General features: G+C 36.3%; 1 protein-coding gene across 2 annotated transcripts in view; it reads left to right on the forward strand.

Moving 5' to 3' along the window:
* Positions 1 to 14387, forward strand: part of Nme7 (NME/NM23 family member 7) — a 153180-nt gene that overhangs the window by 107709 nt on the left and 31084 nt on the right. For both annotated transcript variants that reach the window (XM_026405216.2, XM_026405217.2), the window contains one exon: positions 11296 to 11403. In XM_026405216.2, the coding sequence (XP_026261001.1) occupies positions 11296 to 11403 (108 nt within the window). The remainder of the gene's footprint in view (positions 1 to 11295; positions 11404 to 14387) is intronic.

The following is a 14387-nucleotide window of genomic DNA, read 5'->3' on the forward strand; positions in this document are numbered from 1 at the left end:
ACAAAACAACCATTACTTCAAATATAATGAAAACTTCAACTTACAGTACATACAATTTAGGAATTGACTATTCATATTATGAAGGAAGACTGTAGTTTCCAAAACAAATTCCTTTCAGAAGTACTTTAAAAAGTTGTTTTCCCACAACTAAATAAAACCTAACTTTAACACATTTAATGTAAAAAGTGAAATATATGTTGGGGAAAAGCCTGCCCTGGTTTGCAGAAGGTTACACCTCTCAGAATAAACCAGTGTGATCTCTTGAGGTTCCTCACTCCATGGTCTTTGGAAACTTCGGTATCTGATCATCATTTCTGTTTTTAAGTAACCATAACTAAGTGGTTCATAAATAGTTTCTCTCAGCCCTGAGACCCCACCCAGAGCTCTAGGTATGTAAAATTTATAAAACTGTGGAGTATAAACGTATGCAGGAGAGGGTTGAGGATACTGTCATCCCTTTTTTATTATATTCCATGTACTGTCTTTCCTTTAAGAGTCCACCAGCTGCCCCAAACTTGTGTCAGCCTTTGGCTTCCTTCAAATTCCTGTGCCCTTAATATCTCTGCCTTTCATCTGGAAGTTGGCATATGCTCCTTCTATAGTTATCTTTCATGTGTGTTCCACACTTTCTGGTCAAGAAACTATACCTGAGTTCTAGCTTTTTTGTTTCTCCAATATCAGAAAAATGTTCAGACACAGTGTTTCTCAAACTTTACATGCATCAGAAACACCTTGGGATCTTGTTGAACTGAAGGTTGTGATTCCCTTCGACTAATGGGCCCTGAAACTCTGCATTCATGACAAACTCCCAGGTGATGTGAGGAAGTTGGTCCATAGGCCAACTTTTGAGTGGCAAGTCTCTGGTAGCCTTTTAGCAAATTTCTGATAGTGATACTATTTGTTGAAAAACTGATAAAAGATTTAAATTTTGTTAAATGCTTCATTTTTCTGTAATATGCAAACAGCACTAAAAAGTGAAGTTTAATTCAGTCTGTATGAATTATTGAAGGTTTTGGATATCCTTTTTTTCTTAATACTTTTCATCTAATCAGTAGGAATGGATTTCATCTTATCCTTTTAATAGATGCCAGGCTGGATGAAATTATGTTTTAATAACTTCTATTTCTGACTTCATTAGATTCAGACTTAAAAGCAAACACCTTCAGAAGACATTTCCAGCAGCCTGAGTTCTCCAGTCTTCTTTTAACTTTGGCTTTTGTTCAGGACATCTAGCTCTGAGGAGCAGCAGCTTTCCCACTAAATCCCCGTGTCCACGAGGGTCACATTGCAGAGTCAAGACGTAGGCATAAGTAGTTCTTCCTCCATCACTGCAGTTTCACTTTGAATAGTTTCATTACTCATGGTCAGCAGTGGTCCAAAAACATCAAATGAAAAATTCCATAAATAAGTAATATGCTTTAGGTAAATTTTATTGTAGTGGACTGTTATAATCATTCCTTTTTATTGTTACCAATCTCTTACTGTGCCATAGGTTGCTATGTAAAAATGTAGTCTACATAGGGCTTGGTACTATCCATCATTTCAGGCATCCGCTCGGGTCTTGGAACCTATTTCTTACAGATAAGGGGAAACTGTGAGACTATGATATATATACCGATATACCTTATAAAAATCTTCCTAGTAGTTTAATAGACTTCGACTTAAATTATTTCATGGCCTCTTTGGAGTTTTCTCTGGGTAACTGCTTGTGCTGGTTCCTAAGTGCATTAACATCTGAACGTGCTGCTTCCTGTGCGGAGAGCGCTGGAGAGCAGCAGCAGCTTGGTGTGCCGTGGAGTGCGCTGCATCGTCTTTGTGTCTTGTCACATGTGAGACTTTGGGTTGTACAGGCAGTACATAAAGAGCTCACACATGAATTTATTTGAGAATGAATGGCTGTTAGCCAAAACAAGAATTTATCTCTCAAATTTTTTGCTCTCATGTGAAAAATCTCATTTGGTAAACATACTACACTCTTGAGGCAAGCCAACCAAAAAGAATACAGGAAAAGGAAACTGGTTAACTTTCTCTGTTAGTCTCAGAAGTACTTGGGCTAATAAATTTTGATAGTCTTGGGCTGAGGTTGTGGCTCAATGGTAGCACGCTTGCCTAGCATGCATGACACACTAGGTTCGATTCTCAGCACCACATATAAATAAAATCAACAACTAAAAAATACATATATATATGTATGTATGTATGTATTATATATATATAAATAAAAATTTGATAATCTATTTGTTGTATTCAAATCTCTTTATTGTGTTCTAAAAGTAGAATCCAGTATACAGATGATTATGTTTTAATAGCTAAATTATGTAAGCCCATGTTCCACTGAGCCTGTGTACCACTGAGCCCGTGTACCACACACTGTCTTTAAAGTAGGACTCGCTGTGACATAGCTTATTAAATACATAGTGAAAATGGTCTTACAGTGGTTTAGTTAGCTTTATAAAAGTAACTATTTCAAAAATTGAAATGCTGAATACATAAAATGGACGTTTCGTGATTTTTAAACATTCACTGTATGTACCTGCAACAGAAGTATTGGTAGTTACCTATTACTCCAATCGTTAAATAACTGTTAACATGAATGATTGTATCATGAGTCCACTCCATACAAGAGGATACATAAATTAAAATGAATGTGGAAATCAGGACAAAGAGTAAATGAGAATCCAAATGATAAAATGCACGCCACATTATGGTGGGGGAAGAGAGCATAACATGATTCAGTTTTTAGACTTCCATGCAGTCAGATGATAAGACTGATGGTGTCCACGAGGTAAACAAATGAGTAGCTTACAAAAAGCCCCATTTTTCCTTATACCTGAGAGAAAATTCCTTCATGGATCTCTTAAGAACACACTAAAGTGATTGAGCATGTACTGTCCTGCATAATGACTAGTTTCTTAGACTGCTCCTTATAAGAAGCCAATAGTGTCACCCCAGTGTGTTGGCAATTGTAGAAAAAGTCAAAATAATCCTACCCCATGGTTTTTGCAGTATAGGAGTAGAATTCTAAAAGAAATGATGTGTTTGTTTTATTTCCTTTAAGAAATCTTCTATACATAATTTTTCTCTAAATCAAGGTTTTGACTAGTGTTAAATGGCAGTGAGTTCAAGGTTAAATGCCCTGGAAAGTAGCTGCAGTATGGTTATTGTGTGTCTCCATACAAGCACAGAGAGGCACCTGCTAGCCAAGCCACATGTGCTTCTTTCTCTCTCTTATTTTGGTATTAAGGATTGAACTCAGGGTGCTTAATCATTGAACCATATCCCTAGCCCTTTTAATTTTTTCTTTTGAGACAGTATCTGGCAAAGTTGCTTAGGGCTTCACTAAGTTGCTGAGGCTGGCTTTGAACTTGCAATCCTCCTACCTCAGCCTCCCAAGTTGCTGGATTCAACACTCTGCCCGGCTCCAGGTGTGCTTCTTGTGGAGACCGAGTATAGTATGAACATTCAGTTGAAAGGACAGACCTCTCACTGAAGTGAAATGTGCCCAGGCAAGACCTGGATGGTTTCAGGGAACTTGCATACAAGTGACTGAACAACCAAATTCTAAAGCTTTATAACTTAGGTCATGACTATCTGGTTTTGGCCTTAAATTTAAAAAGAAACAGGTATGATCAGATGTTTATTTCTGCCATAAGATAAAATACACACATTCAAACAAAGCAAAACAAAAATAGTAAAATACTTATAGAACTCGTGTCCTATAGGTTATTTTCTTATGTATTTTCCAACATGTACTTGTTACAAAATGTACCTTTGGGCATTAAAAATGAATTAATTTATTATATAGGATATAGCATCAAAATTTTTTAAATAAGTAAAAAATAATGTAGGTTACTAGGAAGCCTGTGCCCAGACAGAGCTGCAACATGGTGTCTAGAGCCTGTGGCTCTGTTTTGTTATTTGCATGAGTCTCAGGTTTCCACCCTATCCGGTGAAGTACCGTCTAAAAGCAACAGTTAGAGAAGTGGTCACAGTTCTTTCCTCATGCAGGAGAAATCTTCTGATTTTATTGAGATTCCCCTGTGTAAATTCTGGTCATGGTCCTGTGCTGCCTAGAGTTCATCTTTACCCTTCTTGCAATTCAGTTTTTCAGTGTATTTGGTACATTTTAACCTTTTGTATAGTTTAGAAATATGTATATTTCATAAATCATGATGCATAGTTTCTGATTTCTTTAGAAAATGGAATGCCTAGAGAAGATTTAGTCCAATGCAGGCATCATATATTAAAAACCTCCTTGTGTGAGATGCCCTGATGCTGTAAGAGATGCTAAGATAAATACAGCACATCCCTGTTTCCAGTGGATTGATCAGCTCTCGGAAGAGATTCCCAGGTTTTTACATGCTTATCCAATGTTAATTGAGCACCTGTCACATACTGGGCCATGTTCTCAGTATTCCAGATACAGCAGAGAATAACACAGATATTATCCATGCTCTCACACAAACCGACAACACAGTTGCAGTTACCACAAAAGCCACAGTACTTGAAAGGCCCATTGTAGCACAGAGCTGTTAACTGCAGCTGGGGCTGGAGGTCATTTCTGAGTGCTTGGAGTTTTATTGACCAGAGAAGAGGGGGAAACATGCAGGAAGGAATCACATGAACACAGTATGGTGAAATGTATCGCTAAGCCTCTCCACCTCCTAGAGTTTGACAAGGATTTCAGGTGTCAAAAGAATTTAAAGGTCTCAGTGCAAGTCATTTTTTCTTTTATGTTCATAGGCTTTTTTTCACTTCTAATTTTAAAGCATAAATCGCACAGAAATGCCTGAGGAAATACAAGTAAAAGGCAGGATTGAGAAGTTCCTTATTTAAGATGCTTTGCCTGTTTAGATGTTGGAAAGGGGAGCCATCAGCAGTGTTTGAGTCAGGGAGAAGCTGTATCAGTCTGACTCCTCTCTCATCTTGTTGAACTGAAGCAGTAGCTGGGAAGAGGGGAGAGATGTTGGCAGACCAAGAGGACCCTGTGAAACCTGGGGTGGGTACCTGGAGGTGCTGCCTGCTGCTCCTGCACACCTGGCATCTATCTCTGGGACAGCTCTGGTTGCACTGCAAGGGCTTTGGGGGAGTGTGTTGCGGCTGGTGGCACCAGCTTGCAGGGCACAGTGGTTAGTATTGTGTCCCTCCATGTTCTGCCGTGGTGGGAGTAATTGTCCTGGGAAAACAGGAAAACAGTACAAATCCAATCCTTACTGTTGTATTTTTACAGTTTGTTGTTAAACAATCCTCATACACACTGGCTATTGGTTTACCTGACTTCTTGTAAGAGTGTGATCTCTTTGAATAAAATCACCATCTTATTAGTTTTCATTTCCTTATCTCTAGGACCAGTATCTCATATATTTAAGTATCAATAAATAACTAGTGAATACATGGAGGGACAGATTAACAAATGAGCTAAATTAGGTGATGACCCAGTACTCCCAATTAGGTGTAGGTGTTGAATGAAGCCATTGGAAATAGTCCTGTGTTATCTAGCCTGAACATTTGAATGATAGTCACGCCATTAGGAATCAAAGAAGAGAAATGGAACTGGTGGGTAATTGGGAGGGAGGAATGGTAGGGAAGGTAATTGGTTTGATGTAGGACATGTTGTGCTTGAGGTGCTAACAGAAGAACAAAATTGTGGTTTGCCAGATTTGTTCCAATTATTATCAAGTGACAGTTTTGAAATTACTTTTCCTGTGGTTTTCCAGAATACTCACCTATAGAGACTAGTTGGAGTTCAAACTTATCATTTATTTTTTAAAAGATTGTTTCATTCCAGTAGTATAACGAAAGTAGAATTTTTATAATGCATTCTGAACACTGCTTTGTCAGGGAGAAGCAAAGATCAGATAATCTAGAAGACAATGAGGAAATGGAATGTTTTTTTAACAGTGTGAATTTGATATTTCAAGATCATATTCACAGTTTACAATTCTGTCTGTTAGGAAGAGAGAATGAATGTGGGAGGAGCATAAATTTACCTTTAGAATGTAATGCCTGAAATTTTTTTTTTTCTTTTTAAAATAGCTATTTATAGGGGCTGGGGTTGTGGCTCAATGGTAGAGCACTCGCCTAGCATGTGCAAGGCCCTGGGTTCAATCCTCAGGGCCACATAAAAATAAATAAATAAAATAAAGGTATTGTATTCATCTACAACTAAAAAATAAATATCAAAAAAATAGTTATTATAATTAATGACCAGAAGAAAAATGTCTTTCTGCATTAAAGATTTAGGCAAGAAAAACAACTACTTACTTCCCGAAGGCAACAACTTTAATCTAAATTATCCAAGTAATGTGATACTCTGATGTATTTAATACTCTCATTAATAGAATAATTCAGTGTATTCTGTATACAAATAAATGAGGTGGATAGATAGATAGGATGCCAAGGAAATATGCTTGATATTGCAACTATCGTGAATAGACTTTATTCTTTCCTTTATAAATGAGGATCATGTCTCAATAGCATACATAAGAATGTGAGTTAATACATTATAGAGGGGTATATATTTTAGGACTAGGCTATAGTAATAGGAAAATCCAACAAATAAGATGAAAGATCACCTACTATAATGTGATCTCTTGTGTTCAGAGTGAATTGGTCCTTTCTGCACTATGAATATTCACCAGAAGATTCAGTGGTTCTTCAGGCAATTCAGATGTGTCTTAATATCCCAACTGGAAAAATAATTCAGAACATGTACTGGTAAGTCCAGTGCTACTCTGATGGATTGCTCTCATCTCACATGTTTGCCAAATGGCATTTTATATCTATGATATAAGCAGTAATATTATCCTCAATCAAGGTCGCAAAGCAAGTCACTTTCAGAGCTGTGGGATTAGTGCTCAGAGTTCTTGATTTCATTCTCAAACAGGTGTGCCCTAGTTTGAGAAAATCTGTTATACAAACTACCAACTCACAAAATAGATGAAGTAATTGGTGATTACTTACATTTCAAAAGACTTCTTTTTAGAACTGCTTAAAACAGACATTTTTGAAGAGTATAATATAGCCAAGGAGCTTAGACTATTTCTAACCAAACCAAGAAGCCTAGTTTCTCTGCTATATCATTAATACAGTAATGCAGTACATAAATTTCATTCATTGTTTCATTCATTCATTCACTCATCTACTAAATCATTCATATTGTTATTCAGTGAATCTTTCATGAGTATGTTGGATATACAAAGACTAAGACTTGTACATATGGCTGTCCTTGAGGCATTTAAAAGAGAGAGACAGATGTGTAAGCAAACAAAGGAAATAAATATTTAATGATACAGACAAGGAAGTAGTCTAAGCAAGATGGAAGAGTGAACTGTAGCAGTAGGGGTAGGCTTGGAAAATGAGGAAAGAATGCTGTGCTAAAGGAATAGAATTCACATGACATAGGCTGGGGTTGGCTTAGAGGTAGAGCACTTGTCTAGCATGTGTGAGGCACTGGGTTCGATTCTCAGCACCACTTATAAATAAATAAAATAAGGTCCATCAACATCTAAAACAAACAAAAGAATCCACATGACATGATAACAGATTGGATGCAGGGCCCCAATAATTGGGGCCAACTTTTGGCCTAGGTTACTTGGTTCAACAGTGGTTTCATTCATGAAGAGAGGGAGTTTAAGAGGAGGAGGTATTGAGGACGTATGGGGTAGAATTAGATTGATTTTGGATGAGTTGAGTAGAAGAATCTAATGGGATGTCCAGGTGAAGTTAAGCAATCACATATTCCAGGCTGGGATTCAGGAAAGAGGACTGGGATTAAAGAATCATCTGAAGGGACTGGGGTTGTGGCTCAGTGGTAGAGCACTTCCTGGCATGTGTGAGGCACTGGGTTTGATTGTCAGCACCTCATATAAATAAATGAATAAAACAAAGGTCCATCAACATCTAAAAAACATATTCACAAAAAAAGAATCATCTGAAGAAGCATGAATAGAAAAGAATGCAGTCATCCATGGAGAGCCAGTAGATATGAAGAGAATAAGGAGTGAACCCTGGGCAGCAAGAAGGTAGAAATACAGGAGCTAAGGAGGAATTGTGGAAGGAGACTGGATTATGTGTCAGGTGGGCTGAGTAAAGATAGCATTTCAGGAATAAATGTTCATAATGTTATATATTGAGTAGAATCACAAATGGAGAGAATATGTGGACTTTTAGGTTGTCAGTGTCATTTGCCAAAGCAATTTAGGTGTGCTATGGGGCAAAACGTTTAAGAGTAAATGGAAGTAGATTTTATTAAGACTTCCAGAAACAGAGGAAAATAGATGGGATAGTAAAGTTGTTTTATTTTAATAACAATAAACACATCTTCACTTATATAGGATGCAAGGAAGAAGCTGTTGGGAAGAAGTTGAAAATATAGGAGAAAGGAAATTACAGTAGAAGAAGTTTCCTGATTTAGAATGGCAAAGAAATGGGAGGGTTATATAGTAAAAGGAAAGGAAGTGGCAAAGAAATGGGAGAGTTATATAGTAAAAGAAAAGGTATATATAGTAAAAAGTACCTTTTCCTTTGGCACTGAAGGGAGTGAGGAGGGTTGTTTCATTCATGTATACATGAATTAGGTGTAGGAATTTCCCCTATAACCAAGTAGTCCTCTAGCCAAAAACTCTTACCTTAGCAAGAGTATGATAGAAGTACCATCAGAAATAGCAATAGGCTATTAAACTGATGTTAATATGGGTTTACCCAATTTATATAACAGAACACATATCATAAAATTTAAGTATATTTGTCCTATAATGGAAACATAAATCTCAGCAGTTAGTGGAACGATCTTGTTATCTTAAAGGCCTTAGTTCAGTGTACAAGACTGAATTGAATGAGGTAATGCCCTAACGTGTTTTAACAATGTCTGGCCACACTGAACAGTGTACACTCGACGGGAGAAACAACTGCTGTCTTACACAAGGCACTTACATTGTACTTGCATTTTTTAAAGGCTATATCATTTCATACAAATCTCACAAATCCCCATATGCTGACAAAGCTGACAATGTTCGTCTTTTACAGATGGTTAACCTGGTTATACTAACAATATATCCAGTACTAATGGAAGAGAATATCCAAAGATCCAACCAGACACCAATATCACTTCAAAAGATTAACTTCTTAAACTGTCCCAGGTTCTCTCTGATTCCCTATAAAATTGCAGTGAGCAGTCAAGATTCTAGACTAAGATTAACGTTTCTAAAACCGTCTAATCTTCCACATTACTGGTGGCAATGCTGTTCAATACAAATAAAATGTGAGCCATTTGAGATTTTAAATTGTGTAATTACAGCTAATTTCTTTTATTATTATTATTATTATTATTATTGGTTGTTCAAAACATTTCAAAGCTCTTGACATATCATATTTCATACATTTGATTCAAGTGGGTTATGAACTCCCATTTTTACCCCGTATACAGATTGCAGAATCACATCGGTTACACATCCATGTTTTTACATATTGCCATACTAGTGACTGTTAGCTAATTTCTACTTAACAGAAAGTTACATGTGAAGCCTGAGGGTTCATAAACCAGATGTTTTAATTATTCCTCAAATACAGTCAATTCATGCAGTATCTAATGCAAATATATTTAGGCTGGGTACAGGAGCACACACCTCATTCCAGCATCTCGGGAGTCTAAGGCAGGAGGACCACAAGTTCAAAACCAGCCTCAGCTAAAGTGAGGCCCTAAGCAACTCAGTGAGACCCTGTCTCTAAATAAAATACAAAATAGGGCTGGGGATATGGGGATGTAGCTCAGTGGTGGAGTGCCCCTGAGTTTAATCCTCAGTACCCAAATCCCCCCCAAAAAGGAAGTTTACTGTGAACTCTCAGCTGGTTCATTCTTCAAACTAGTAAATAAATAATTGAGTTTAATTTTGCAGTTACTCTTTCTAAATCAGAGGCATAGTTCCCTCAGACTTAGCAGAAAATAACCGTTGGATATCTTCCCTCATTTTCTTTCCTTCTCTGATTCCTTCCCTGTGTTTCATTATCATTTTTAGTTGTCACTTAGTCTGCTATTGCTTATCTCCCAGGAATACAGAACTATAGCTGCATGAGTAAGTATGGGGTTGCACATTTGTGTCATCGGAGAGTCCCAGTAATGGCTGGAAACACGTACACTTGCTGTTTTAATTGTGACGACTGCACGTTGGCCTTTGATATTGTTTTATTACCCTGTTGTCTGTGAAATGAAGGCTTGATTAAAACAGGCTTTAGGGTCTTGTCTCAGCTATTTTAATGTGGCCAGGACTGAAGCTGTGATTGCCCTTCTTCATATTTATATACTTATTTCTATCACTACTACTGTGATTGTCCTGTAGTGTATATTTTTCCCTTGTTCTTAAAGCTCCCTGGAATTAGTCTAGTGATGTACTGATATACACACCATGTACCAATCGTTATGTGAAGGTACTCTACACTTGATCACAGAAGTCTCTTTCTTCATAGTTCTAGTATTAGTCAATTTCACAGAGCTCTTCTTAATTTAATTTGCTTCTTAAATAAAAGGTCTTTTTCATTCTTGCATCTCTATCCTATATTGTGAAGAACTGAAACAGAATAGCTTATTATGGAAGCAATTTATCAGTCAGATAAACCTATTATTCAATAAATACTGACATGCAAATACACACAGCTGTAGATAATTAAACCTTCTCTTGGTTTTCTATTTTGCTAATCACCATTCTATTTGGTGCTTTTGATTTTAATTAATTAATTAGTTAGTTATTAATTTGATCTTAGAGGTCATTCTTGAAGCCAGAATTATTCTTCCCACTGCAGGAATACCTGAGATGACTTTCTAGTCCTTATGTGCGTTAAAAGAACCAAGCACTTGATGGAGCTGAGCAGGCAAGGTTGTAGAGGGGATGAATATGGCAGAAATTTTGTGGAGTTTGAAAGGCTCTTGCATTAAGCTTATCCATATTGTTAAGATCTTTATAAAATACAAATCTTTAAAAATACAATTCTTATAGTAATGAACTGGATTTGTATTTTGTGTGATTCCAATAGTCTGTTGATAAAAAGAAATATAATTATTGTTTGTCCTCTGACATAAGTTATAGTAGACTCTACCCTAAGCCACAGAATTAGCCTTATAAGTAAACTGCCTAAAATTTCATTGCCTAAAATTTTCATATATCCATGTGGTTTCCAGGAAAAATCAGCGTTTTCAATGTATAACATGTATTTCATAAATAAAGTAATTCACGTGTTTTGTATAACTTAGTGTTTTTCTTGTTAACACTATACTAACTTTAATCTGTATGTATTTACTAGGAAATTGCCCGGCATTTACGCCCTGGAACCCTTAGAGCAATCTTCGGTAAGACTAAGATCCAAAATGCTGTTCACTGTACTGATCTGCCAGAGGATGGCCTGTTAGAGGTAAGGGAAAGAAAGGTAGACCTTATGTTTATATCACACACTCAGAAATACTCTCAGCAGTTGGCATGTAAGAAACCATTTCATATTCTTCCACTGCACTGTTACTTGGACATCTGATAACTTCAGACTGTAGAAGACAAAACCATAGCTGGGCACAGTGGTGTGCACCTGAGGCGAGAGGATTGCTTGAGCACAGGAGCTCCAGCTCCAGTCCAGTCTGGGCAACATAATGAGACTTCATCTCCTTACAAAAGAAGTCCAAACTAGTGTGGTGTATATAACTGGGCCAGCTTCAAAGAATTAAGTGTTTTTTTTCCTGATTGCTGTATATTATAGTTTAAAATAATTTAATAAGAAACTATAACATAACTGAATCTTATAAAATATAATTTTAAAGCAGGCAATAGTATCTTTATTCTAAGCCATGAAAATATTCCAATGGAATTAAGAACTGCGGTATACAATGTCATAGCATTAAAAGTAATAGCTGCCACTTAGTAACTTTCTATGTGCCAGGCCCTACCATGATAAGTGCTTTTTATGAGTTATTGCTCCTAATTGTCATGGCAACTCTAATAGACTGGTAAAGTTACATCTAGTTTTTCAGGAACACGCAAGTTAGACTCACAAAGATTAAGAAACAGACCCAAATGAAACAGTTAATAAGCAACAGACCCATATTTGGGCTTCTCATCTAGTGGAATAAATTAAGAAATAGTGATAAAAATTCTAAAAAAAAGAAATGTAAAAATTGATCTGATTTGGGGTTAAGAAAGTTGTTTCTAGACCAAAACAAAGAAATTTAAAAAAAAAAAAAAAAGTTTAACAAATTGCCTTTCTCCACTTGATGTATTAAGAACTATGTAATGTTTTGAACGACCAACAATAAAAAAAAAAAAAAATATCATAATGGTAATAATCAACATGATCAAAAAAAAAGTTTAAAAAGTTAATTTTTAATTTATTAGTTGAAAAAAATTTAAGTATCAATAGAAATTAAATGAAATTAAAAGACATACCTCCATGAATCTGTCCACCTCCAGCATGTGTGTTTCTTTTTATGCAAAACGTACTTTTTTTCATGCAAGACACAGGCTTATTCTATTAAATTTATTCCCACCAGTTTTGTTTCTGTTGTATTAGCTTCATCAAGATATTCTGCTATAATCCAAGATGTCATCTACTGAAGTCTTATCTAAACTGAACCTCAATATGAAATTTTGACATACTTGTGAAATAGAAAAATGTAACAAGTTTTGTTTTTAATTACCGAAAGGATTACATGTTTATTTTAAATTCACCTGTTTTATAAATATTCTCTTTTCCTTTTGTTAGTTTAGGGCCTATACATTAGGTTGGAATAGAGACTATGACTCAGTGAAACCAAATATTATTAACCATGAAATTTATACGCCTTGCAAATGTTATCCCAAGTATGCCTGTGGTTTTGTTCATACAATTTAAAATAGATTATTGCTGCCTTCAGTTTATAAAGACATTTACTAAATGACTAATATCTAATATCGCTGCATTGAAGATTTCACTACAAATTATCAACTGTGCAGTCTGAAGAATTAATCAAAAACTGGAAGTTGGTGCTCTAGCAGCCTACTTGCGTATTTTTCTAAAAATTTGTTCTTTTTAGTTATACATGACAGTAGACTGTATTTTGACATATTAATACATCCATGGAGTATAACTTATTCTAATTAGGATCCCATTTTAGTGGTTTTGCATGATGTGGAGTTTCATTGATCATGTATTCATATATGAGCATAGGAAAGTTATGTCCAATTCATTCTATTGTTTTTCCTATTCCCATACCCCTTCCCTTTCCTTCATTCCCCTTTGTTTAATCAGATGAACTTCTTCCACCCCCACCCAATTATGTGTTAGCATCAATATGTCAGAGAGAGCATTCATTCTTTGGTTTGGGAGGACTGGCTTATTTCACTTAGTATGACAGACTCCATCCAGTTCCATCTATATACTGGCAAATGCCTTAATTTCTTTCTTCTTTATGATTTGGTAATATTCCTTTGTGTATATGTATACCACATTTTCTTTTTCAATTCATCTATTTGAAGGATACCTAGGTTAGTTTCATAGCTTTGCTATTGTGAATTGAAGTACTATAAACATTGACGTGGCTGTGTCACTGTAGTATGCCAATTTTTAAGTCCTTTGGGGGTAAACCTAGGAGTGGGAAAACTGGGTCAAATGGTGGTTCCATTCCAGGTTTTCTGAGGAATCTTCTTACTGCTTTCCAGAGTGGTTGGTGCATACTTGATGCACCTTGGATGACTCATCCTGTTATGGATAAAATGGAATAGAGAATGCTGACAGGGCCAGGGATGTGCTATTAGTTAGGAAATAATGATTTGCTGGCTTTATTTGTCTTTAAATAATAATTAATATGAAAGCACTTAAAGGCCAAAAGTCCAAGAGTTATCTGCCCATAGGGCTCCAAAGAGTAGTTCAGGGTGACGCTAAGACCAGCTCCCTTTTCCAGGAAGTACTTGGTTCTCTAGCACTGCTGGTGGTTAAAGGAGCATCGTTTTGGGGTAGAGTGACCTTAACATTTATCACCCAACCCAAGATCCTTTTGAAAGGCAGCTCCTGTGGGACAGGAGGCATAAAGCTGAATGTCACAGGCAGAGTGAATTGCCATCCTGTTCGAACAGCAAGAAGAGACAAAGGAGTCTTACTTCATCTTGCCCTAATGTGATGTTTACTGAGCTGTGTTTGTGTGAATGTATAGAGCTGAAAGTGTAATTTCGGTTTATATTTTTCCATCATCCATTATTTCCCATATGCATTTGTACAGTAGACAGTTTTAGCACTTGTTTCACTTGTCGGCATTGTGACAGCATTTTAAAATCAAACGGGACAATTTCTCTGTTCTCATAGAGTTCACAGTAAGTTGGAAGGTCAAAGGTCTTAGCACGAATATAGAAATCTGATTTCTTTTGATGGCTGCTGGT

This window comes from Urocitellus parryii, chromosome 9, assembly GCF_045843805.1.
Source record: "Urocitellus parryii isolate mUroPar1 chromosome 9, mUroPar1.hap1, whole genome shotgun sequence".
NCBI lineage: Eukaryota > Metazoa > Chordata > Mammalia > Rodentia > Sciuridae > Urocitellus > Urocitellus parryii.